Source organism: Eptatretus burgeri, chromosome 3 (genome assembly GCF_056783735.1).
Source record: "Eptatretus burgeri isolate ZD-2024b chromosome 3, Ebu_testis_v1, whole genome shotgun sequence".
In the NCBI taxonomy this organism is placed as follows: domain Eukaryota; kingdom Metazoa; phylum Chordata; class Myxini; order Myxiniformes; family Myxinidae; genus Eptatretus; species Eptatretus burgeri.
The window spans coordinates 19718997-19744419 of record NC_140963.1 but is presented as its reverse complement, the minus strand read 5'-3'; the positions used below and the strand labels follow the sequence as shown (position 1 = coordinate 19744419).

At 40.1% G+C, this 25423-nt stretch overlaps 1 protein-coding gene across 9 annotated transcripts in view; it reads left to right on the top strand.

Annotated features, from left to right (window-relative positions):
* Positions 1 to 25423, top strand: part of LOC147029496 (uncharacterized) — a 313146-nt gene that overhangs the window by 103269 nt on the left and 184454 nt on the right. For 8 of the 9 annotated variants that reach the window (XM_085871978.1, XM_085871977.1, XM_085871974.1 and 5 more), the window contains exons 3-6: positions 19848 to 19971; positions 20237 to 20321; positions 21350 to 21953; positions 24939 to 25160. In XM_085871978.1, the coding sequence (XP_085728104.1) occupies positions 19848 to 19971; positions 20237 to 20321; positions 21350 to 21953; positions 24939 to 25160 (1035 nt within the window). The remainder of the gene's footprint in view (positions 1 to 19847; positions 19972 to 20236; positions 20322 to 21349; positions 21954 to 24938; positions 25161 to 25423) is intronic. The other variant, XM_085871980.1, reaches the window with a different exon arrangement.

Here is a 25423-nt window from a genome sequence, read left to right as displayed (position 1 = left end):
TGTCACTCTTGATCCATCTCCTTGCCTTCTTAATTACATTGCTAACGAGAAGGACACTCGGTAGAGCGCATACCTCCGCCACGTAATGCCTGATCCATGAGAACATATCGGGCCCAACACATTTTTGAAATATCATGCTGTATCGTTTTTGGTCCTATCTCTCAATGGTGAAGAATCACTTTGGAAATTAAATAATTCTCGTGTCCAGATCCAGATTTGGATCTTCACCAAAATCGAATCAATTCCTCCTTGTCACACACCCAACCTGTCCACAAAATTTCATCCGGATCTGTTCTCAACCTTTTGAGATATCCTGCACACAGACAGACAGACAGACAGACAGATAAGCAGACAGAAAGGGGTGAAAACATAACCTCCTTCACCTTCCGTGGAAGAGGTAATGATGTACATGTGCACAGAAGCCACACTGGCAATTTGTTCTTCTCCCTTCAACAACTCACGACTCTTTTGTTTCTTTTGTCATAACTTCTCCTCTGATATCTATTGTTTCTCCCTTCGTGACCCCCATTTTTTGTTTTGTCCTGTTTGCTCTTTTGAGACATGGATTACAAGACTACCATGAAAGAAGCTGATTGGGACAGTTCCTTGTTAACCCATTCATGCTATTATTGCATTTATTTCCCATGCTCCAGGAATGTCATTGTTCATTTCCCATACTCTCAACACTGTTCTCACCAGAATATACTTTTGTCTGTCATCTCAACTATCACTGGAAAGGAACCTATTTTTGCCTCTGTCACCAAAGGTGGATGGAGGTTATGTCTTCACGCCTGTTTGTCTGTCTGTTTATCTGTCGGTGAGCAGGATATCTCAAAAGACTACCAGATTTCCTATCTTGGATTTCATAGCGTAATTGTAGACAAAGGGGTTGTTCCATTGTCACCGCATGGGAGACGTTCTGCCATGGCCTCCTCTTGAGGATGTAGCTTGCAAGGCGGCCGTGCCTGAGCACGCATCTCGCTTGACGAGCCGCTTCAAGACACTCAGCCTGAATCTCTCGAAGTCCATCACCGATCTGTTGAACGTGGCCCTGAAGGCGGCATCACTGCGTCGGAATTGGCCAACGCATGAAAATGGTGAAATCGAGTGCGCTCACTGAAGGAGGGGATGCCAGGTCGATGACCGAGGCCCAAGAGGATGAGTGTGAGCGGGTTGCTTGGCATGAGCTTGCCGTCGGGACGTACAAAATGCTCAGGTTGCTGTAGTGGGATGCGCTCGGACTCATGTTGATGTGTGGGAGCGCACAGTCCCGGGCCCTGAGCCGACATTTCCTGCTGCTCTGTATCTCCAGGTCCGTTCCCACGGCCCGTTTGCATGGCCGGGGCACACGAACTGCATCAGTGCTCGCTTTGCTCTCCGTACTCACCCCTGGGCTTTCACAGGCACCGCTCGACGTTTGCGGACACGACAATCTCGTTGCTGCTACTGGCACTTCTTGTACCCTGGCCTTGAGCCAAGGGGACTCCAAGCTTGGATGCATCTTGGATGGAGAGTAGATTTTAAAAGTAGATTTTAGTTTTTTTAATCGGCGAAATACTGTATAAATGTAGATTTTATTATAGGTGAAACACTGTATATATGTACCTTGTGAAACCTATCCATGAAAATGATCATCATGGGGCAAATGGCCTTACAAAGATCAATATCATTGATGATGATGATGATGATGATGATGATGATGATGAAAACGTTATGGACAGATTCACATGAAATATGACAGGGACGAATTGATTAGATTTTGGTGAAAATCCGGATCCGAGATTTTTTTTTCAAGTTTAGTGATTCTTCACAATTGAAAGATGGTAGAGCATGATAGTTCAAAAATATATCGGCAAAAACAAGATATAGCATGGCTGCACATCCCCGGCCTATCAGTGGGATACAAAACATAAAACTGTTCAGCCTGGTGGATGTACGCGCTCTACCGAGTGCTAGAAATCCCTCATTTGCCACTTCTCCACCACCCAAGTCAAACACTTCCACAAACTTTGAATACTGTGACAGCACTTCTTGATTTGCCTAACTTGACCAGCATATTTAATCAACTGCAGGATGAAGGACTCCCTCACTGCTATTTGAAGCCATTGTACTCCAATATTTTTTAAAATTTAATTTCTTCATCTGATCTTTGGTCGACATCAGCTCCTCCCAGGGCCTTCTCTAAGTTTCCCGTTTGTAATTCTCATTGTCCAATAGTTATCCATTTTTTTTCCCGGATAAGTGGCTAGCCCAGCTCCATTTCAGTTTCTTCATTGTGACCAGAATGTCTAGGAATTTTGTTTTCTTTCTGATCCATTTGTTTCTCCTCCTATCCGTTTTGGTTATGCCAAGACAACATATTTCCAAGGTGATGAATTTGGCTCCATCCTCTTTGTTCAAAACGGTTTCACTGCCATCTGTCCATCCATCCAGTGGGACCATACTCTGTGCAGATTGTTGGTGCTGCTGAAGCAGTCTCCCTGGCTATTGGGCACAATCCTGGACGGGTCGCCACTCCGACACAGTGCCATCCGTCATTGTTGTGAAAACTCACTCATTGTAAACTTTCCTTTCTTCATTTCTTCAAAGTGATCCCCATCCATTTGTATGAAATGTTTTAAGTAAATGTTATTGCTGCTTCCTTAAATTTTGCAATGATGAACATTATCTTTGGTTTTGTCATATCCATTTTTAGTCCAATCTTCTGACTCTCCAAATTGAGCTCTTCCATCACGATTTTCAGTTCTTCAGCATTGTTTGACATTACAATGTCATCTATGAATCGTAGGTGATTTAGTCTTTCACAGTTGATGTTTATGCCGATATTTTTCGAATTGAGATGTTAAGCATGGTGTTGGCTTTGCAGTTAGGGTGGCTGGCTTGGGATCTGAGGATCCTGAGCTTGAGCCCTGCCAGCTGCTGACTAAACACCAGGTGTGGTTGACTCAGCTTATCATCCTTCTGTGGTCAATGAAAGGAGCACTGGTGTACTGGTAATAGTGGCACTGCATTGGTGGTAGAGCTGTGTCCCTAACCGATGATGCAACCAGCAGCCACAAGTCTGCACATGAGAGTGTGTGTATTGAGCTGTTGGAATGTTTCTTATTGAGTGAACAACTTTGGTGAGATATATCTCCCTGTCTGACACCTTTTTTGATCTTGATCTTGCCAATATTATGGTTTCAAGTTCGCTGTTCCACCACTGAACATCTCCCTTGATGCACAGTAGTTATGTTTTTCGAGTTGACATTTAGGTGAAGAAGAGTATTAGTATGAAGAAGGCATCCCATGATGCCATTTGTCTACACACTGTTGAAGACTTTTTCTTACTCAGAGAATGCAATACACAAGGGATGTTTAAATTCTTTTGATTTTCCCAGAAGCTGATTTATTGTATGAAGGCGAATCATTGTTGAGTATTCATTTCAAAAAATAATTGCTCCCATGGTTGGTTGTTGTCCGATTCTGACTTTTACCTCCGCCCACCTTTTCACTCCTGTCTGTCTATTTGATTGTTTGTTTCTTGCAAAATCGAAGATTTTTCAAATATATTGGTACGCTGATTTTGTTATTACTTGGCGAAAAAATTTTTTTGCCAACTATGTTGGTCTGTAGCGTTTGTCTGTCTGACTGTCTGTTTGTCACACGATTTTTGGACACAGTTTTCAAGCAATCGTTCTGAAATTATTTGTGTGTATAGTTGACCAGTCAAGGACAGCAAGGCTTAATTTTAAGCAAAGCTTCACCAAGGGGGGGGGGCGAGCCCAGAAAGGAGATGGTAGAAGACAGAACCAGAGTTGGTGTCAAAGCCACCCAATGCTCGCCTGTTTATACATTTATCGTTTTTAAAAGACTCGTCTAATAATTAATATTTTTTATAAAGCATTGCAGTGAAGTCTGATCCAAATAATTTTAAAGCAATATATGTATTTGTATATTGTAATCAGCAACAAGAGCGCAAGTGAGCACAATACACGCCCGAACAAGAAGGTATATACAGAATTGTGCTACTACATGGAAAACAGCATCCTGGTTGCCATGGCAACCACTTCAGATGACAAACGTATGTGGCGACACACCGTCTCCACAGTCTGTACCTATGTACCAAATAAGAAACGTGAAAGTTGAAAACTTTGGGAGTTCGAGTGCGCACAGGAACAGATGGAAAACAGCATCCTGGTTGCCATGGCAACCACTTTAGATGACGAACGTATGTCACGACACACCGTCTCCACAGTCTGTACCTATGTACCAAATATGAAACGTGAAAGTTGAAAACTTTGGGAGTTCGAGTGCGGCCAGGAACGGACGGACGGACGGACGGATGGACGGACGACCGGTATCACATAATACGCCCCGATATATATATATATATATATATATATATATATATATATATATATATATATATATATATATATATATATATATATATATATATATATATATATATCGGGCAATTAAAAAATAGTGTGGTAGATAAAAACATTAGAAAGGAAAACATAACTTGCACCAAAAACTTTAACATTTTCACGCTCACGCTGACGCTGACACTCACGCTTACGCTCACGCTGACACTCACGCCGGGGGTATCACCATAGCTCTCTGTTCTTCGAACAGGCGAACTAAAGACCAGCGACCTCCCTGCGGTGAGAGTGAGAGACCCAAAGACTCAGCCTCATCACGGGTGATACCAATGATCCTAAATGCCATGGTTTCCACAGCGTGAAGTCAAGAAATGAGTTAGGCAGGAGCACCACCCAGAGGGAAGAGCATTACTCCATCAGACTGCAGATGAAAGCCTTGTATGTGATCAGGAGCTCACGTGAGCCAAGGAAGAACTTTCCACGATGGAGGATGCCCAGTCAGCGACTGGCTTTGGAGGCCAGCTTGGAAATGTGGCTTTCCCAGGAAAGATCATGGCAAGTAGTGAGACCCAGAAGCTTGAATGAAAGGACTTCTTCAAGAGCATTGTTAAGAAAGTAGATGGGGGAGTTTTCCAGGCGGTCCTTTCGTAGAGACATCGTGAGAGTGTGAGATTTGTCAGGATTGAAAAACATGTTCCATGTGTTGGACCAGCCTGTGATTTTATCCACATCTGCAGAGAGTGAAGAGGCTGCTGCTTGTCAATCTGAGGGATGACAGATGGGATGGCAGAGGGTGAAGTCATCAGCAAAGAGATAAAGAGGATTTTCCAGAGAGTCGGAGAGAAAAACAATTGAAAAGGTCAACATCGGCCCATTTTCTAAAATTGGCAATTTTCATCCAATTGCCTTGAAATTTGATCTTGCACGATATCTCGAAAAGTTGTGGACGGATTCAAATTAAACTTGACGGACATGTCGGGTGTGTGACAACGAAGAATTGATTCGCGTTTTTGTGAAGATCCGAATCCGATCCAAGAATTTTAAAGTGATTTTAGTCATAATTTCAACGTTTTATTGAATTTAAAATTTGAAATTTAATTTTTACATAAAACCCAAACTTTTCCTCTTTCCTGGAAACATGCCTTAGTACAGCCTATTTTATAGAAGGGTGATCGTTCAAACTCGTCTAACTACCGTCCCAGTGCTCTGACTTCCACTGTTTCCAAAGTCTTTGAATGTCTTCTCGATTCCCATTTTCTCAAGCATCTTGAATCTCACAGTCTTCTATCTGACCAACAATATGGCTTAGAAAGGCAAGATCTACAGGTGATATCCTTTGTTACATTACGAATGTCTGGGCCTCTTCTTTGAGAGACTTTGGGGAATCTTTTGTTGTTGGCCTTGATATCTCAAAAGCCTTTGACAGAGTTTGGCATCAGGGTCTGATATCCAAGCTTCCCTCTTTCAGCTGTCCTTCTTCACTCTGCTCTCTCATATCGAGCTTTCTCTCCGACCACTCTGTCTTCATAATTGTTGATGGTTCAACATCTCCCCCCTTACCTCTCAACAGCGGTGTACCTCAGGGTTCTGTCCTGTCTCCAACACTCTTCCTTCTTTTTATCAATGACCTTCTTTCTTTCACAAATAATCAAATGCACTCGTACGCTGATGACTCAACATTACATTCCTCCACGTCTTTCCCATCTGCCCCGTCTTCCCTCACTCGATCTACATCTCGTTTCATCACAGCCACCTCTTCAAATTCGGATTTGGACAAGATCTCCCATTGGGGCAAATGTGATTAAGTTAAGTTTAATGCTTCAAAAACTCAATTTCTTCTCATCTCCCTCTCTCTAAAACTCCTCTCAACTCTCCAATCTCCTTCGAAAGCTCGACAATTATACCATGTGATGCAATAAACCTACTCGGTATCACTCTAATATCAAATTTATCCTGGAATCCACACATTACGCAAATAGCTAAGTCTGCCTCGAAGAAATTAGGAGTCCTGTTCAGATGTCGAAAATTATTCTCCTCTGAACAGTTGCTCCAACTATATAAATGATTGATTCGTTCTTGTATAGAGTACTGCTCCCACATCTGGGGAGGTTCCAGCTCCACATACTTACTGGACAGAATTGAACCCAAAGTTATTCGACTTGTCAACTCCACCAATGTGACCTCAAAACTTGACCCGCTCAAATTACGCCGCATAGTAGGCTCTCTTTCTCTTTTCAACAGATATTACTTCTGTTTCTGCTCGCAAGAACTCGCTGCTTGTGTACCTCCACCATTAGCAAGACCAAGGAACACTCGATAAACCACTACATCACGTGATTATTGTTTGGCCATTGGCAATTCAAGGGTTGGACGTTACGATGTTTGTTTCTTCCCCTCCACTTCCAAACTCTGGAACTATTTACCTTCTCATGTCTTCCCAAACACTTATGATCTTCCCCTTTTCAAAAATCAGATTTTTTTACGTTCTCAAAAACTCTTGGACTATTCTCTCTTTTCAAAATTTTCTATTCATGCAGTTCTTTAATTTCAGGCATGTCCTCGATGAGGACTATTCAGTCCGTGCCTGTAGCCTTCAACATTAAAAAGTAATAATAATAATAATAATTTTTACGTCGTCAGTCGATTTTGTAATTCTGTCTGTCGGTCTGTTTGTCTGTCTGTTTATCGCCTGCAGGTCACAATTTTAATCCGATCTTCATGAAACTTCACTGCGTGGTCGAGTCTGTCATAAGGAAGAAGGTTGTTGTTTTTGAGGTCAAAAGATCAGAAGGTTAACATTGACCAAAGGTCAACAACTTAGGTGAGATTTCTGAAATCCTCAACTTTCATCCAATTGACTTTAAATTTGAAGGGGATTTATATTTCAGGTCAGTGAATTCAACGAGCCAATTATTTTTGAGGTCAACATAGGCCAAAGGTCAACAGCCAAGGTGGTATTTCTAAAATCCTCAATTTTCATCTGATTGACTTGAAATTAGAAAATAATTCATAATTCAGGTCACTGAATTCAAACAGCGAATTATTTTTGAGGTCAACATAAGGCCAAGGTCAACATAGGTCGCATTTCTAAAATTGTCAATTTTCATCCGATGAACTTGAAATTTGAAGTGGAGTTGCATATTTGTTCATTGAATTCAACCACCAATTATTTTTGAGGTCAAATTTGTTTTATGCTCTGCATATCATCTTGTTATTCTGTCTGTCTGTCTTTTTATCGCCTACAGGTCACAATTCCAAACCGATTGTTATGAAACTTTATGAAGTTGTAGAGCTAGTCTCAACTGAGAAGCCTATTGTTTTTTAGGTCAAAGATCAAAGGTGATCGAAAGGTCGTATTTCTAAAATCATCATTTTTCATCCGACTGTCTTGAAGCTTGAGCACGATTTGCATATCGCATCACTGAATTAGGAAACTAACTATTTTTGAGATCAAAAGGTTAAAGGTCAAGCCAAGGTCAAACTTCTAAAACCATCAATTTTCAATTGAAAAATCATCAATTTTCATCCAATTGACTTGAAAATTAAACAGCAATTTCAGTGTATTAATGAATTGGGAAACCAATGACTTTGAGGTCAAAAAGTCAAAGGTCAACTCAAGGTCAAACTTCTAAAATCATCAATTTTCATCTGATTAACGTGAAAATTAAGCAGCAATTGCATAGTGCATCACTGATTTTGTAAACCAACTATTTGAGTTCAAAAGGTCAAAGGTCAACTCAAGGTCAAACTTATAAAATCTGAAAAATAATCAATTTTTATACAATTCACCTGAGCTTTGATTAAGATTGTCAATTTTAATCTTAATGAAATGGACAATTTGATGTATCCATGGCAACATCTGGAGAGGGGGTTGTTTTTGCAAGTATCGTGCTTTGCACGACATCTTTTTCTTGATTGTCTGTTTGTTTGTCTGTCTGGTTGTCGCCCACAGGTCACAATTCTAAAGTGATCATCATGAAACTTTACCAAGTTGTAGAGGTAGTCTCAACTGAGAAGCCACTTGATTTTGAGGTCAAAGGTCATCGTGACATCAAATTTCTAAAATCGTCATTTTTCATCCGATGTTGGTTTTCAAAAGCAGTGATGCACTCGGATAATTGACTTTAAATTTGAACAAGGTTTGCATATCGCGTCACCGAATTTGGAAAGCAACTATTTTTGAGGTCAAAGGTTCAAGGTCAAACTTTTAAATCATCAAATTTCCTCTGAAAAATCATCAATTTTCATCTGATTAATCTGAACATTAAGCAGTCATTGCATAGTGCATCACTGAATTTGGAAACCAACTATTTTTGAGGTCAAAGGTTCAAGGTCAAACTTTTAAATCATCAAATTTCCTCTAAAAAATCATCAATTTTCATCTGATTAATCTGAACATTAAGCAGTCATTGCATAGTGCATCATTGAATTTGGAAACCAACTATTTTTGAGATCAAAATGTCAAAGATCAACTGAAGGTCAAACTTCTAAAATCATCAATTTCAATCTGAAAAATCATCAATTTTCATCTAAATGACCTGAGCTTTGATTAAGATTGTGAATTTTAATCTTAATGAAATTGACAATTTGATGTATCCATGGCAACCTTTAGAGAGTTGGGTGGATTTTGCAGGTATCGTTCTCTTCGTGACGTCTTTTTCTTGTGTGTTTGTGAACAAAATATCTCAAGAAGTTGTAGAAGGATTCAGACGAAACTTGGTGGGCAGGTTGGGTATGTAAAAAGGATGAGTTTATTCAATTTTGGTGAAGATCCGAATCCGTGTCTGAGAATTTTTAAGTGATTCTTCACCATTGAGTGATTGGGCTAAAACAATATATGGCATGATATCTCATAAAGTTAAGGACGGATTTTGGATAAAACTTGGTGGGTGAGTTGGTTAGGTGACAAGAACAAGCCGATTCAATTTTAGTTCAGGTCTGAATCCAGATCCGGCCCATCAGTGGGATACAAAATGTGAACTAATCAGCTTGACGGAGGTATGCACTCTACTGAGTTACTGTTCTACTTTATTGTAGATTTGATGTTCATGATTTCAAACTTGAGAATGATTCTATTATGGAAATGTTGAAGGATAAGATTCACAACTTGGATGAGAGCCTTGTCCTGAATGTGTATGAGGTTCATAATGTATTTGCAAAGACAAAGGTCAGCAAGGTCACTGGCCCAAAACCCTATTTCTCATAGGGTTTTGAAACTGTGTATTGAACAACTTGCTCCAGTGCTTACACACACTTATCTCAGATAATGGTGTCATTCCCCAAAATTGGAAATCATCAATTACCATTCCAGTACCAAAAGTAAAAAAAAACAGTGAGTTGAATGATTCCCTTCCTTGACATCGAATGTAATGAAATGTTTTGAAAGGATATTGTTAAATGTTTGTTTGAACAATCTCAGTTTGCATACCAGAGTAATAAGTGTGTTGAGGATGCTTTGCTTGCTTATCTCCAAAGATTTTTTCCATCATTTAGATACTTCCATGTCTTTTTGTAAGATCAGTATTTATTGATTTATTGAGTGCCTTCAATACCATTGTACTGCACATATTAATTGACAAAGTTACTGAAATTAGATGTCACACCTGGGCTTTTCAGATTAATTCAAAGTTTTCGAACAGGTAGACCACAATGGGTGATGTGTTATAATAATGCATCACGCGTCAGGGTTTTGAGTCTGAGTGTGCACCAGAAGGTTGTGTTTTCTCCCCAATTTTGTTTTATTTGTATAAAAGTAACTGCTGCAGCTCAAGTCCTAATTATAGTGTTATCAAATATGCAGATCATACAATAATTAGTGGGTTTCCACTGAACGATAAGCATTAATATGAGAGCAAAGTTCAGATGTGTGTCGACTGGTGTGATGTCATTATTTAGTTCTTCGTGTCAACAAGACAAAGGAAATGATTTTTTTGTTTTTCACCGCTTAACAGGTGGCCATGACCCTTTGATTATATTCATGATTATAGTATAGAAAGACTTGGCATTGGCTAAACGATTAAGGTGACTTTCTTAAGATCCAAGGGTTTTGAGTTCAAGCTCCTGTTGGACCGTTGACTCATCACCAGGTAGGGTTGACTCAGCCTGTCATCCTTCCGAGGTCAGCAAAATGAATATCAGCTTGCTTTGTAACAGGGGCATTGTATCAGCAGCACAGTATCACCCTCAGAAAATGATGCAGCCAAGCAGCCACAGGCTGCACACAAACAAATAAAATAAATAGCATTGAGCAAGTTTGCGAGTATAAGTATTTTGACACAGCGATCAAAAACAAATTGAAATTAAGCAAGAATTCTCATGTGTCGGCTGATAAAGCAGACCACACGTGATGCTTTTAAAAGAAATTTAAAGGGTTTCATGTCGATAATAGCATGTTGGTTCTTTTCTATCAGGCCTTGATTCAAAGTATTGTTACTTTCAACTTGTTATGTGCATTTAGTAATTTCTCAGAGAGGATGTTAAGATATTTTAACGTCCCAGGGAGATTGCCCAGCGTATATTAGGGACAAACCTTCCCTCAACCTGTACCTTGTATGAGAAACGTGCTGTGTAATCGTTCAGGTCATCGCCTTCGTGCTCCAATTACCTTGTGCTGTCGTTTTAAACTATCCATTTGTGCCTAATTCAATTCATGTGTTTAACGCTAATGTGAAAAGGATGCGATGCATCCTTTTTGAATTGAATTGCCAGTGGATGAAAAATTCCCACGTTTCACATGGACAATAACAAAGAATGGAATGGAATGGAATTCAATCCTGAATCTGCTGTTTATTTTTTTTTTTGTGAACAATTTACGAGTATGGTAGAACACTACTTGATTGCGTCGTTATGTTCTGCCAGCCTGCTTGATCAGTTGAAATGCGATGCAGATGAAAGATAAAACAATGAGAATAGCAAGGTTCATCATTGTGGACCCTGTTATTGTGAGGAAATATCTTGTAACAAACCCATATCTTTTTTTTCTGGCTACAATTCAAAGTCCTGGTAAACTGCGTAATGGTTGCCAAAATACGTTTGGTACATGGCAGGCGCCCCCTACATGTCAGCACCCGAGCGGCAAGTGCTGGTGTGGCACAAGGGTTCACAGTCATCATTTCAGTTAAGGAATACTATTTCATATGGGACAGCAGGAGATAGCTTGTCAACTCAACACTTTGGGGGGAATCCACTCCATGCTGATAAATGCCAGTGAGCCAGAAATGTATCTGTGGATCGATTACCTTTCCAAGAGGGGAATGGCACTTTCAAAAAAAGGTTTCTCAAGCTTCATTGGACTGACTGATATTGCAGGTAACAGTGTAGCAACTGACGAATGCTTTCAGCAGTGGACAATTCTGTGTCTCTCATTGACTGCAACTAAAGCTGGAAGTTCCATGACAATTGTAATATACTGTCAGGCCCTGACATTCACGGGGGATACGTTCCTGAAAAATGTCACGAATGTTGAATCCGCGGATGTCGGGGCATTGTTTCAATGGGGGAAAAGGGGGATAGGTTCCCGGCGGTTCGTGATTTCATAAGGGAAAATCAAACATCACGTGAAAAACCGTGAATATACAGCACAAAACTGCAAAAAACGTGAAAAAACCCCACGAATATTCGAAGCACAAGACCACGAATGTAGAAGCAGGTCACATTTTATGAACCGCTAATACACAGGGTCTGCGAATAGCGGAACTGCGAATGTCGGGGTCCAACAGTACAAGGTAATAGGTATCCACAATCATCCTTGACCATGTTGTGGAATGTTAGCCGATACTCTGACTTTTTCATGTTTATTCACTTTTAAATTCATTTTCTCTGCAACTGCTTGAGCAATTGACACAAAACTTTCAATATACTGTAGGTGCACCTTCCCATGGAGAATTATTAAACACAGGTACATGATGATTGGATGGAAAATGTGGCCGGCGTTCCAAAAAAAAAATCCATTTTCTCCAGGCATGGGTTGTAGACTGTTTCACGTATCGGGAATAAACGGCCTCGACCTAGCTTCGCTCGGCCTCGGCCGAATTATTTATTGGCTGTAATTTTAACAAAGTCTTTGCAAACTCTTTAATGGATGCCAAAATAGGTTGGGTGCATGGCAGCCACTCCCTACTGGTCAGGCAGGACTCTGTGGTACCCAGGCAAAATGAACCATTATGTCTCTTCTATGTGCAGAACTATATCTGGTTGTATGGCATGGAGCAAAATCTTCCCTGCAGTAAAATGTGTTCCATATTGAAAAATGTCTTCCTGGCAAGAGGGTTTCCTGTATATGAAGAATGCATTTTTACGGTATGGAACACATTTACTGCAGGGAGATGGTGCCATATGCTATAAGTCCAGAACTACTTCTGCCTGGAAGGGATGGAGGGATGGAATGGTCTGCAACACCTTCCTTTGGGATCATTGGTTCCTGACAGGAGCACAATCGGGCACGGATTGGGAGCTGCAGAAAAGCCGACCTCTGCCAAGGAATAGATGTAAGATCTGAAACACGATTTACTCTGTATGTGGCAAAATCTGCATCCAATGCAGAAAGAACGAAGGGGTTTCTCAACTCACATTGTGGGCATTGACTTAATGATCACCATGCTTGCCAAGTGTGTGTGTGTGTGTGTGTGTGTGTGTGTGTGTGTGTGTGTGTGTGTGTGTGTGTGTGTTTATACAGTATATGTGTTTGCATGCATGTTACTGTTGGCTGCTATCTTCACACATGGGTGGGTTTCAAGAGATGGAACGGAGACCGACCATATCTCAAAGTTTCCACCTCTATTTCACAAAGGGATCATAATTCATGGGCCAAGCTGTGAAGATTTTTTTGTTCTCAAAGTTTTGTTCTGAGTGTTCTTTTCAGGATCGTCACCGAGCCCAGGACAGCTTCCAACTGCAGTTCGGTTGTAGTAATATCCCCAGGGATGGTTTTTACGATCTCTAACATTCTTTTTTATCATTCCTGTTGCTCCAATCATCACTGGTACAATTTCGGCACTCTTCAGCTTCCAATATCTTTTACTTCATTTTTGAGATCTTGGTATTTGATCATTTTCTTGATTTTTGCATTGTTTAGGCCAAAATCATTACCTCCATTGGTAATGCCTTCTTTTCCTTTTTATACCCAAGTATGATATCTGGTTGCAATGCTTTGTTTTCTATGTTCGCGCTCGATGGGATCATTAGGTCGTACCTGAGCGTCTCTTCATTGTTTTTAACGATTGCTTTTGGTTCATGTTTCCACACATTTTCTGGAGCTGGGATATCAAAGTTTTTGCAGATGTACCAGTGGATGACTCGACATACTTTGCTGTCGATACATATCTGTTGATATTTCACTTTATAGTTTTCTTTTGTCTTTTTTTTTTTAATTGTTGGGGCTGTATTCATTGCTGTTTCGGTTTCATGTGTGACATCTTCTATTCGCACCTGCCTTTTGGAAAATTTTTGCTCGGTGGGTTTCCGTGCACTTTCTCATTCTGTGCCCTTGGTTGAGCTCCATCAAGCCGCTACCTCCTTCTCGTCTCGGTCGGTACATTCTCGGGATGCATTGATTTTTGTGGATGGTGAGGAGTTTCCTTGTTTTGATAACTTGTTTGTTGATTTCCGTTTGTAGCCGGTTTATTAATCTGCAGCTGATTTGGAATACTGGTATTGCGAGTGGGTTTATGGCTTAGATTTTGTTCCTCGGGGTGAGATATGTTTTCAAGATTAGCCTTGTTCTATGCAGGTATTTTTGGTAATTCTTTTTCACATTTGTTTTTTGATATATTTGGTGGCCCTCTTCTACTCTAAGGGACTTACATGATGCTTCATTGTCTCACTCCAGTGTTGTTTTTCGGTCAATTTTTATGTTGTTTATTTTTGTTGGTCTAACTTGTAAAATATGCACTTGGCACACGTATCTAGGCCAAAATTAATTGGTAGCACATTGGCAGCTGAATCGTACTATGATGACGTTGCTGTGCCACCTCCATTTCTGGGTTTGTTTCATGGTCGCTGCATGGGGGACACTTTGCCATAGCCTCTTGTCGAGGATGTGGAGTGCAGAACGGCTGTGCCTGAGCACGCAACTTGTTTGATGAGCCATTCCAAGCCACATGGCCCGAGTCTCTCCGGGTTTATCGCCGAAGCTGTGACCGATCTGTTGAATGTGGCCCTGACCGCGGCATCGCTGTGTTGGGGCCGGTCTGACCCGTGGGAGCGATGGAGTCGGGTGTGGTCGAGGAGGGAGGATGCCGGTATGACGACGTTGGTCCAAGGGGAAGAGCGACCGAGCAGGTGTAGTTCACGCAGAAGCACTCAGAGTGAGCTCACTGTCGGGGCAAACAAAGTACTCTGGATGTTGGAGCAAAACGCAATCGGTCTCACGTTGATGTGTGAGGACACATGGTCCCAGGTCCTGGGCTGGTTGTTCCTGTTACTCTGCATCTGCAGGACCGTTCCTACGGCCCGTTTGTGGGGCCTGTGTGCACAAGCCGCAGCAGTGCTCACTCTGTGCACCCTGGGCGTTCTCAGGTCCTGCTCGCCATTTGCGGACATGATGCAGGTGATCTCATTGCTGATGCCAATGCTCTGTGAACCCTGGCTAAGTGAGCTTTGAGCTGTGGGGACTCCGAGCTTGCACACCTTTTGTTGTAATTTAAAATGTCTCTATTTCTGCTTTCTGGCTGATTTGCATTTTCATTATATGCATTATTTTAATGCATAATATACATATTCATGCAATTTTATATGATTATTATTCTTTATCTATATGTAGAAATTTCTGAGTTTGTTTTATTATTGTAAACTTGACAAACATCAGTCTTTGAACAGCGTTGTCCGGTGTTTGAAGTTCTCAATAATCAGAAATGATTATGATTATGATTATTTTGATGTAGTCAGAGGACCATTTCACTAGTTTCAGTTGTTCTGCCAATTTTTTGTCATTTGGTGCAAAGAGTTTTAGATCATCCATGCACAGTACATGTGTCACCTTCCCTGTCTCTTTGGATATTATTACTTGGCGAAATCTTCGATTTTGTCAAGTAAGTTGGTCTGTTCCGTTTGTTGGTTTGTTTGTTTGTCCGGTCATCTACAGCACAAACGGCTGGACCAGTCATTCTTAAATTTTTAACACCTGATAGGCAATCCACCTGAGACGGTCCGCATCCAAACCCCGTCTTAATCGGACTAAACGTCGCGACGTGACGTCACACAACGTGAAAACACATCTTTGGACATAACTCAGTGACCGGAAGTTGTAGCGACTTCCAGTTGACGCTAAATTAAACTTCATTCAAATATCTTAATGATTATTAAATGCATCTTAGTACAAATTACGGATAGTTTTCGCAAGCATATGACGTCAAAGTTTTGCCTGTTGACGTCATTTTTAAAAAATATTTACGCTCGTGTGCAGCCGAAACTACTGAAGCAATCGTTCTCAAATTTTAACATGTGATAGCTAATCTTGCTGAAATAGTCTGGGATCAAATCACGTCAGAATCGCACTTAACGTCACGACGTTACGTCAAAAAAAGGTGAAAACAAGCTTTTGAACATAACTCAGTAACCGGAAGTCGTAGCGACTTCCTGTTGTCACCAAAACAAACTTCAATGGAATATCTAAATGTTTTAAAATGCGTGTTAGTACAAATCATGTTAGTACAAATTATGCACAGTTTTCGCAAGCGTATGACATCAAAGTTTTTCGCTATTGGCGTGATTTAAAATTTTTTTTATTCGTTCTACAGGTCACAATTCTTAACCGATTTGGATGAAATTTTAACAGCTGATAGAAATCCACAGTGTAAATGATATGTGACTTTTGGTGATGTTCAAGATCAGGATCTGGATTCTGCATCACTTTATATTATCGCCCATTATAAACCAATGGGGAATTTTGTGAAGTACACATGGCTATTTCTCAAACAGTTTTGCACTTATTATATTGAAACTTATACTGTCTATTTATGCATGTAATATTAACATGTGTACTAAGTTTGATCGAGATTGACCCAAGGTCAAGGTCAGGGTCACCCAAAACATGAAAAACACACATATAAAATATACATATTTTTGTTTTACAACATATTTCAAACCTGATAACGGGATCGTAAAGCTGGTTGAAAAGCAATGTTCCTCGGTATTTTCAAATATTTTCTACGATCAGAATGAAGGCAACAAGCACCGATGATAAGTTGTTGAATGTCACATGGTGGCTTTAAATGAGTTGTGAAAAATTTCAATCTGCTGCCGTTACCATGACAACGCGTGCCTGATAATTGTTATTTGTGACGTGGCGTCATTTTATTAATGTACGAACAAATAAACACCACACATTCCATGACATTACAGCTTGGACCACCACACGGAAAGGTCAACTAATTCGCCAAGTGTCATGCTAAGCACGATTTTTCATTTTATTGGATGTTAGGGTGTATTCATGTCCTTGATAATGAATGAGGTTTCTCAGTTGGTCGAGAGCCAGGCAAAAAACACGTGTGTGTGTGTGTGTGTGTGTGTGTGTGTGTGTGTGTGTGTGTGTGTGTGTGTGTGTGTTTGTGTGTGGTTGTGTGCACGTGTACAGTGTGCAAAAACAAAAAAGGCATTCAGACTCACATCTAAACCATATGCATATCACAGGTGTTCATGAGCAAGTCCCTTCCCCTCCTCCCTCCAGAGCACATACACATACCTCCCAACCAATATATGTATATGTATATATATATATATATATATATATATATATATATATATATATATATATATATATATATATATATATATATGCACTTGGAGGGGGGACCCAGTGCTACACAGGAAAAAATTACCTCGGGGTTTTGGCACATGTTGTGCATTGAAAAGCTGTAGAGTTATTGGCCCCATGGCGGTTACGTTTTGCCTGTGGACTGGCGGCAGCCCTCTTCTGTTTTTGTGTACACTTTATAGCGGCCTTTGATGGCCTCAAAATGGTGTTCAAGGCCAACGTGCAGTAGCTTTAAGCCTTGCCCAGATTCGGAAGTACCGACACGCAATTTTGGGGGGGCCTCCAGGGTGCAATGGTTCGGCCGTGAAAGAGCAACAAACACACAAACATTTGAAATTATTGATGAGATATGGGTCAGGGGGTATGTGTATATAATAAATAATACACATTAATATATATATATATATATAGATATATATATATATATATATATATATATATATATATGTATATATACATATACCTGTATATATGTATATATATATATATATATCTATATATATATATATATATATATATGTATATTTATATATGTATATATATATATATATATACACACGTGTATAAGTGAGTACCAGTGTACTGGGCCCAGTGTATGCCCCGGTTAGAATAGGTGTACCATATCCCTGTGTCATAAGAGATGACCAGGGTTGCGTCAGGAAGGGCATCCGGCGTAAAACCTGTGCCAAATCACTATGTGGATCATAACGGATGATCCACTGTGTTGACCCCTAACGGTAGCAGCCGAAAGAAGAAGATATATATATATATATATATATATATATATATAAATATATATATATATATATATATATATATATATATATATATATATATATATATATATATATATATATATATCTTCTTCTCTTCTATATAGAGAAGATATATATATATATATATATATATATATATATATATATATATATATATATATATATATATATATATATGTGTGTATGTCATTCTTAGCACTCAGTCAGTGAGTGACTGATATTATTTATTTCGGTACCTTCCGGATGATGTAGAATGCTGAATTTTTGCGTGCCGATAGACATCAAAGATGATACACTGGGAAAAAAAAAATCGCAGAACCATTGGAAAGTGGCCCGAAATGAAAATATAAATAAATGAAAAAAAAAGGAAGAAAATATAAATAAATGAAAAAAATAATTGCAGGTGAGTGACCCGAGACAATGGGGTAGCACGGTTCGTCATTGCTTTCAATGTGTAAGCATACCATATATATATATATATATATATATATATATATATATATATATATATATATATATATATATATATATATCACACACACGCATCTATATCATTCCTGAATAAGATTTGACTTATTGTTTGTGGCTTTGTCTGTGACATGCTTTGTTTGGCTTTGTCACTGCTGAGCTTTGCTGGCTGAAATGTTTACTTGCTGGTTGTGATTGTGTTAACTCTCCATCTTTCTCTTATCCTCGGCAATGATACAAAATTAGAATCTGAGTTGAACTCACCTTTTTTCAACCTCCTTTCTAATGGGGCTTAATATATTCAACACACTCGCCTCATAGCTGTCTAGTCTGGGTTTGAATCCTGCCCCAGCTGTAAACTGTCATCCTGGTGTTTCACAGGCAGGTGATTCACTAATGGCTGCTGCCATTAGTTGGCGGTTGTTTAAGATCCCACGGTGTCCTTCACAAAGAGTATGCGAGTTATCGCCGGCACCGTGAACAAATTCTAAATTCCTGCCCTGACTTCCTGAGTTGGAGTGGCGACCCGACCAGTATTGTAGCCTCGGAACTGCTTCGGAAGCACCAATGCTGTGCAGACGTTATGATACTTGATGACGGTGATGATGAATTCCTTCAGATTACACATCATATTGTGATTTGAATCATCAAATCACTTTTCAACCTAGTTTTACACACATGCTTCACATTTGTCATAAACAATACACATTATGAGCTTCATCCAAAGTATTTCATTGTACCTTGAAAAGGAAGCATTCTATATTTGCTTCATTTTTTGGCACTTTCACATTTATGTGCTTTTTAAATTAATTAATTTATTTATTTTAGCTTGAACACTCAAATGCAATTCAAATTGATTCCATGAATCATAATACCATGATGCTGATGAATTTTAAAACCTTGTTTTATATCTGTACTATGATAGGGGACTTTGTGTTCTCAATGCAAATTTCAAACAACTATCAAACTTCAAATGTTTTGTCTATTTGGCTTATCTGTTCTGCACTTGATTAAATATTTGAGGCACTCAAACTCAGGATTCCATGACTTGAATTGTGGCTTTGACTCGAGACCTTGAGATTAAAACTTGGACTTTGACTCGGTTTGGAGTAGAACTTTGATTCGAACTTTGTCTACATCACACTTTAAAAATTGGAAATGCATTAAAAGTTGTGTTTCCAAAACTTAATGTTCTACTCTTTTGGCAGTTTTACCTCTATTGTGTGTCACCAAGTTAACATCTTTATGATTTGTGAGATCTTGGTGAAGTCAGGTAAAATTAAATTAAAGTTTGTCATTGTTTTGTCGTCAAAGTTAGGGAGTCATTTGAAAGGGACTGTGGATCATTAGACTTAGAGTTTAGTAATGGAGATTAACTTGAACTTCAATGTTTCACTCCTTTTGATGTCCAGGAAGTGTTTCATTGCTTCTTTTTTCACATTTCATCCAAAGTGCTCTTTGACAATGTTTCCTCCAACTTCACAGAACACACCAAAGCATGATGATGAAGAGAAGAGTGAGGAAAACAAGAAGAAAGAGAAGGTGCCTCCGATTGTGGAAGCAGATTGTCTAAAAGAGGGACCTTTTCATGAAGATAAGGTTGATGAAGGTATGAAAGCAAATTAAAGGAAAAGACCTGATACGTATTAATTTTCATGTTTGTTTTGTCGAAAACAATTTCTATCAGTTTGAATCATTGCTTTTGATACGATTATAATACAACTTAATGAATTTCTGTAATTAAATCAAGATTGGCCTTCCAGAGTTGTTTGAAAAAAAACGTATTGTCTTATCTCAGAATCCCTCGAAACGCCAGGGAAACATATTTATGTGGCAGGGATCCCAGAAATAAACATGTTGTCTCTTTTTGACAGTAAAAGTTGAAAGTTTGGAAATCCAAGGCAAAGTTTCATCATTTCTGGAAGAAGAGGATAAGGTATCACCAGATGATGATAGCAGGTGAGATTATAAGGGTAGAACTTGCTATGGTTATGCACAAGGGACTCGCACGTTTCACTTTCACAAGAAAACATACAGTAGTTGATTCTACACAAGGGTATGCTGACGTCTTGATCAAACACATTCATCGAAAAAGGATAATAATTAAAAAAAAAATGTGGATTAAAAAACGACAGTGGATAACTTGCGAGATGTTCGGTCCTATAAATATCGATGAGGCTGACAGGGTCACCTTGTGGTACGCACACTCGCCTCTCAGCCGTCTAGCCTGGGTTTGAATCTGTCTAGACTTAGCTCCAAACTGTCATCCTGGCATTTCTCAGGCAGGATGATACATCAGTGTGTGTGCCGTCCCTCGGAGAGATGTTAAACTGGGCGTCCCCTCTGCCGTGATTAGTTGGTGGACGTTAAAGATCCCACGGTGTGCTTCACGAAGAGTAGGCGAGCTATCTCTGGCACCATGAACAAAATTACAAATAATTATTGCCCTAACTACTGCTTCATTGCATCCAGAAGCAGAGTTCATCTTTCCTTTTGAGTGTGAGTCTGAGTCCACCAACTAGACTCTTGGAGTCAAACTTTAGCTTTATTCTTGGATTTTAGCCTTGCATCACAGCACTGGATCCGGATCGGGATCGGGATATGATTGTTTTTTTTAAGTGTTTCTTCACCATTGAGATATTGGGCCAAACACGATGTATAGCATGATATTTCAAAAGGTTGTGGACGGATTCGGCCAAAACTTGGTGGAAGAGTTGGATAGGTGACAAGAACAAGCCGATTATATTTCAGTTAAAGTCTGGATGCAGATCTGGCCAATGAGTGGGATACAAAATGTAAAATGCTCAGCCTGGCCGAGGTACTGTATGCACTCCACAGAGTACCATTCTAGTTTTCCTACTGTTACTGTTGTGATTCCATTGATTGATATATTGTTCTATTTCTTCGTACTGCTCGAAGTGAAAGCAATTTGTGTTTTTACTGATGATGCTCCATGAATATTCACCTTTTATAATTGGTTCTTTTAGGACAATGAAAGAGACCAAGAGTTTTGATGAAGTACATCCCGATGCTCAGCCAATTGCTACACCCACTGAGCTTGAAGTTGGAGACCATCAGAAATCTATGACCAGTGAGGATGTGAATCTTATGGATATTAATTTAACTCAATCAAGGGATACTTCTCTGCAAATGCCATCAAAGTGTCATCTTGTTGAGCCAATATCTGAGAATGCGAATCAAGGGAAAGTGCTAAAAGACGATGAATGGCATTTCCCAGAAGAAAGTGCGACGGTTCATGATTCTGATGCCCCATCTCAGAAGGACATCATACCGACACCAAACGAACCTTCAGGTTATGCAGTGACCAAAGATATACTTCAAAATAAAGAAAACAAAACGAAGGTGGTAGTTTTTGATGAGATTTCTAGTTGCAAAAAGCTAGACACGTGCCAGCCCGTTGAAGTCATTGTGACATCAGACAAAGAATTGGCAGAAGTACAGATCACGAAGTCAAGATCATCATCAACTGAAGAAACTGAAGCCCATCCAGAGAAAAACATGTGTGAAGATAACGTTGAAAAGAGTGACGATGAAAGAAGAAGTATCACATCCTCCAATGTCGACGTAACGGTAATATTGCGTCATAATACATTGTTCGCTTCCTTGTTGTTGAATTAATTTGATCGTGTTAGTTGTTAACTTTACACATACAAATGGGCTTTCTGTAAACAAAAAAAATATGTAATTTCTTAACATTTGTAACTTCAAGGCAAACCCCGATATGAGATTTCATAACTTTTGGATATTTCTATTTTTTGAAAAAAATACAGGGAGTCCTCTATTATACGTCCTGTATGTGTTTCTGGGAAATGCTACTTATATCGAAACCATGTATCGGAAATGCTATTTTCCAAAGGAATACATGTTATAAAAGGGGGTTGTGTTCCTGGGAAATTTTGGTTCCGTCTTAGGTAATTTATATAATATATTTTTTAACAATTAATAAAGTAAAGTGAAGGTATCAAAACCATGTACATGAGTTTAACACTCACTTAGTGATGGTTGGAGAGATGGCTTCAGGAGATGGAATGACGTGAAGGTAGTGGACGTATTCGTTTCCAAAACATCCCGGTTTTATCAGCATTAAATACCTGCGAATCTGTCTACCTGCCCTCTTCAATAATTTTCCTTAATATCTCTGGGAAGGTCTCTGCAGCCTGCTTGTTTGTGTTCGCTGCCTCGCCTGTCATCTTCATGTTATGAAGGTTACTGCGCCGCTTATTTTGATTCCATTGATTACCATTGATCAGAGAAGACACAGATGCCAATGATCCGAAACTGTTCAAACCAGCCTCTGCTCGCAATAATGGCTTCACTTTGAGTTAACTCAGCTTGTTTGCCCTTCAGGTCGTTAAATAAACTGCAGGCTTTAACCTGGATCACAAGCTAACTAATTGGCACACAAAGTTGGTTTGGTCTTTGATTCAGACTGATAATTAATTAATCGTTCCATATTCTCCATCACCAAACTACGAATGTGTACATTCCGAGAAGCATCCAGTGGCGTATTGCACTGCCAAGTGGCTCTCACCTTAATATATATATATATATATATATATATATATATATATATATATATATATATATATATATATATATATATATATATATATATATTGTCTGCACTGTCGAGGTTCGTATGAGCAGTAACCCACAGAATGTACAACAAGGGGAGCAGGAGACAAGAGCGGCGGGAGAGGGAAGGAAAAAACAATGGGGAACAGAGACATGAGGAGATCTGCGGAAGGGAGAGGGATGGGGCGGGGAACACAGGGAAAGCAAGATGGACACTACAGGGACTTTCAGGTCCTTACACGACAGGGACTTTCAGAAAGCAAAGCAGGGAATTTGAAGGAGGTGGGTTTGGGGTGGATTAACGGGGGTAGAGAAGATCATGGTTTTGGATGGGGGAAGATAAGAGATGGTGGTGAACAGATGATTTGAAGACCTGGAGGGAAGAGTGGGATTGAAGAGAATGTGGGAGTTTGTTCCAAAGGTGGGGAAAAAAAGAGGAATGAAAGAGTGAAGGTGAGCATTGGTAGTTTTACCAGAAGGGGGTTGCTGGTGGACCTTGAGTGCCCTGCATAAATATGGGGGGGAGGGGGGAGCATATCACAGACATAGCGGGAGGAGGGGGTGTGAGGCTGGAGAGGAGACGGTAGAAGACAGAAAGACCACCGACCTGCCTGCGGTGAGAGAGTGAGAGACCCAAAGACTCAGCTTCATACAGGGAGATACCAATGATCTTAAATGCCTTGTTTTCCATAGTATGAAGCCGAGAAAGATGAGAGGTGGGAGCACCAGCCGAGATGGGAGAGCAGTACTCCATCAGGCTGTGGACGAAATATTTGTATGTGGTCAGGAGCTCTGGTGTGCCAAGGAAGGACTTCAACAGAGGATGCGCAGCCGGCGATTGGCTTTGGAGGCCAGCTTGGAAATGTGGCTTTCTCAGGAAAGATCATGGCAGGTCGTGATACCAGGGGTCCTTTCGGCGAGACATCATGACAGCATGAGCTTTGTCAGGAATGAAAGACATGTTCCACGTGTTTATCTACAGAGAGCGAAGAAGCTGCTGCTTGCCGGTCTGACGGATGACAGACAGTACAGCAGAGGGTGGAGTCATCAGCAAAGAGATAAAGAGAATTTTCCAGAGACTCGGTGAGATCATTTATGAAAACCAGAAAAAGAACAGGGCCCAGAACGAGAATGCTGCCTTGAGGAACTCCAGCCTGGACAGGAAGAGGGGATGAGAGAACTCCATTTAAGGCCACCCATTGACTGTGACAGGAGAGGAAGTCTGCGAGCCATGAGTGGAGATGGCCTTGGATACCATATGAAGAGAGTTTGGTGAGCAGGGCAGGGTGTCAGACTGTATCGAAGGCACGTGATATGTCAAGGGAGATGGCTCTGATTTCATGTCCGGCATTGAGAATCTCCATCCATTGTTGGGATAGAAGAAGCAGCATATCCAGGGTGTTGTCCTTGTCCTTGTTTGCCTTGATTGTCCTTACAGTCATCACCGGTATCCCAATGAGGACAGCTGTATTCACCACACGATCACCAGTATCGAACCGCCTCAACACATCTCATTTAGTCTGCAAGGTGACTACACTGCATCTCCTCTTGCTCACAGAGGCACTCGCCTCGCTTGATTCTCGTTTGTCACTCATATTAAGTGGTAAATAAATACACTACTGAAAGTGAATAAAAATGAAGCTGATCATGTACACTCAACAAATATGGAGATGTAACAATACTGTACATGGCAGAGAGAGAGACAGAGCTTCTGTTGTTTACAGTTTTTATTTTTTACACTTTTCAATTTTATGCCGAAACATACCTACTTATTTTGGAAAAGAGTGTTAATTCATCAACAATGATATAGCAAAAAAACGGAAAACGGAAAACGGGACTACTTATATCGAGGAGTCCCTGTAATCCAAAGGTCAAAACGGTTATAAAAATCCCATATGTATTCCCAGTGCACTGATTTTGTTTGGGGGTAGGGGAGGGATGGGTTGATGTCCTGTGATGTTATATTTTGTGTTTGTGCAGTCTCTAAAGGATGAGGAAAATGAAAACCACATGCTCACCATTCCCGAAATGTTGGAGATCAAAGCAATGAATGAGCATACATTAAAAAATTCTCAGCACGAGTCAACGGAGGTCCTGTACGACGGTAGCAGTGTGCAAGGCAGTGACTATGAAGAAACACTAAGCAAGGATGTTTTTTCTGAAAGCGGAAATTTCAGTTCAACACATATGGAAGAACAACAGGTAAACTTCACTGCTTGTTTGTGAAACGAAATTGTCATCCGACCAAATGCAAATTTTGCTTGCCTTTGAGCTGTCCTGCCTGGGTTCCAATCAGGGCCCAGCACTAACCTGTCATCCTGGCCTTTTGCAAGCAGGACGAGGGATCAATGTATGTGCTGCCCCTCAGATGGATGTTAAACTGTGTCCCGTCTGTCACCATACACTGATGGACTTTGAAGATCCCATGGTGTCCTTTGCGAAGAGTTGGCAAACTTTCGCCAACA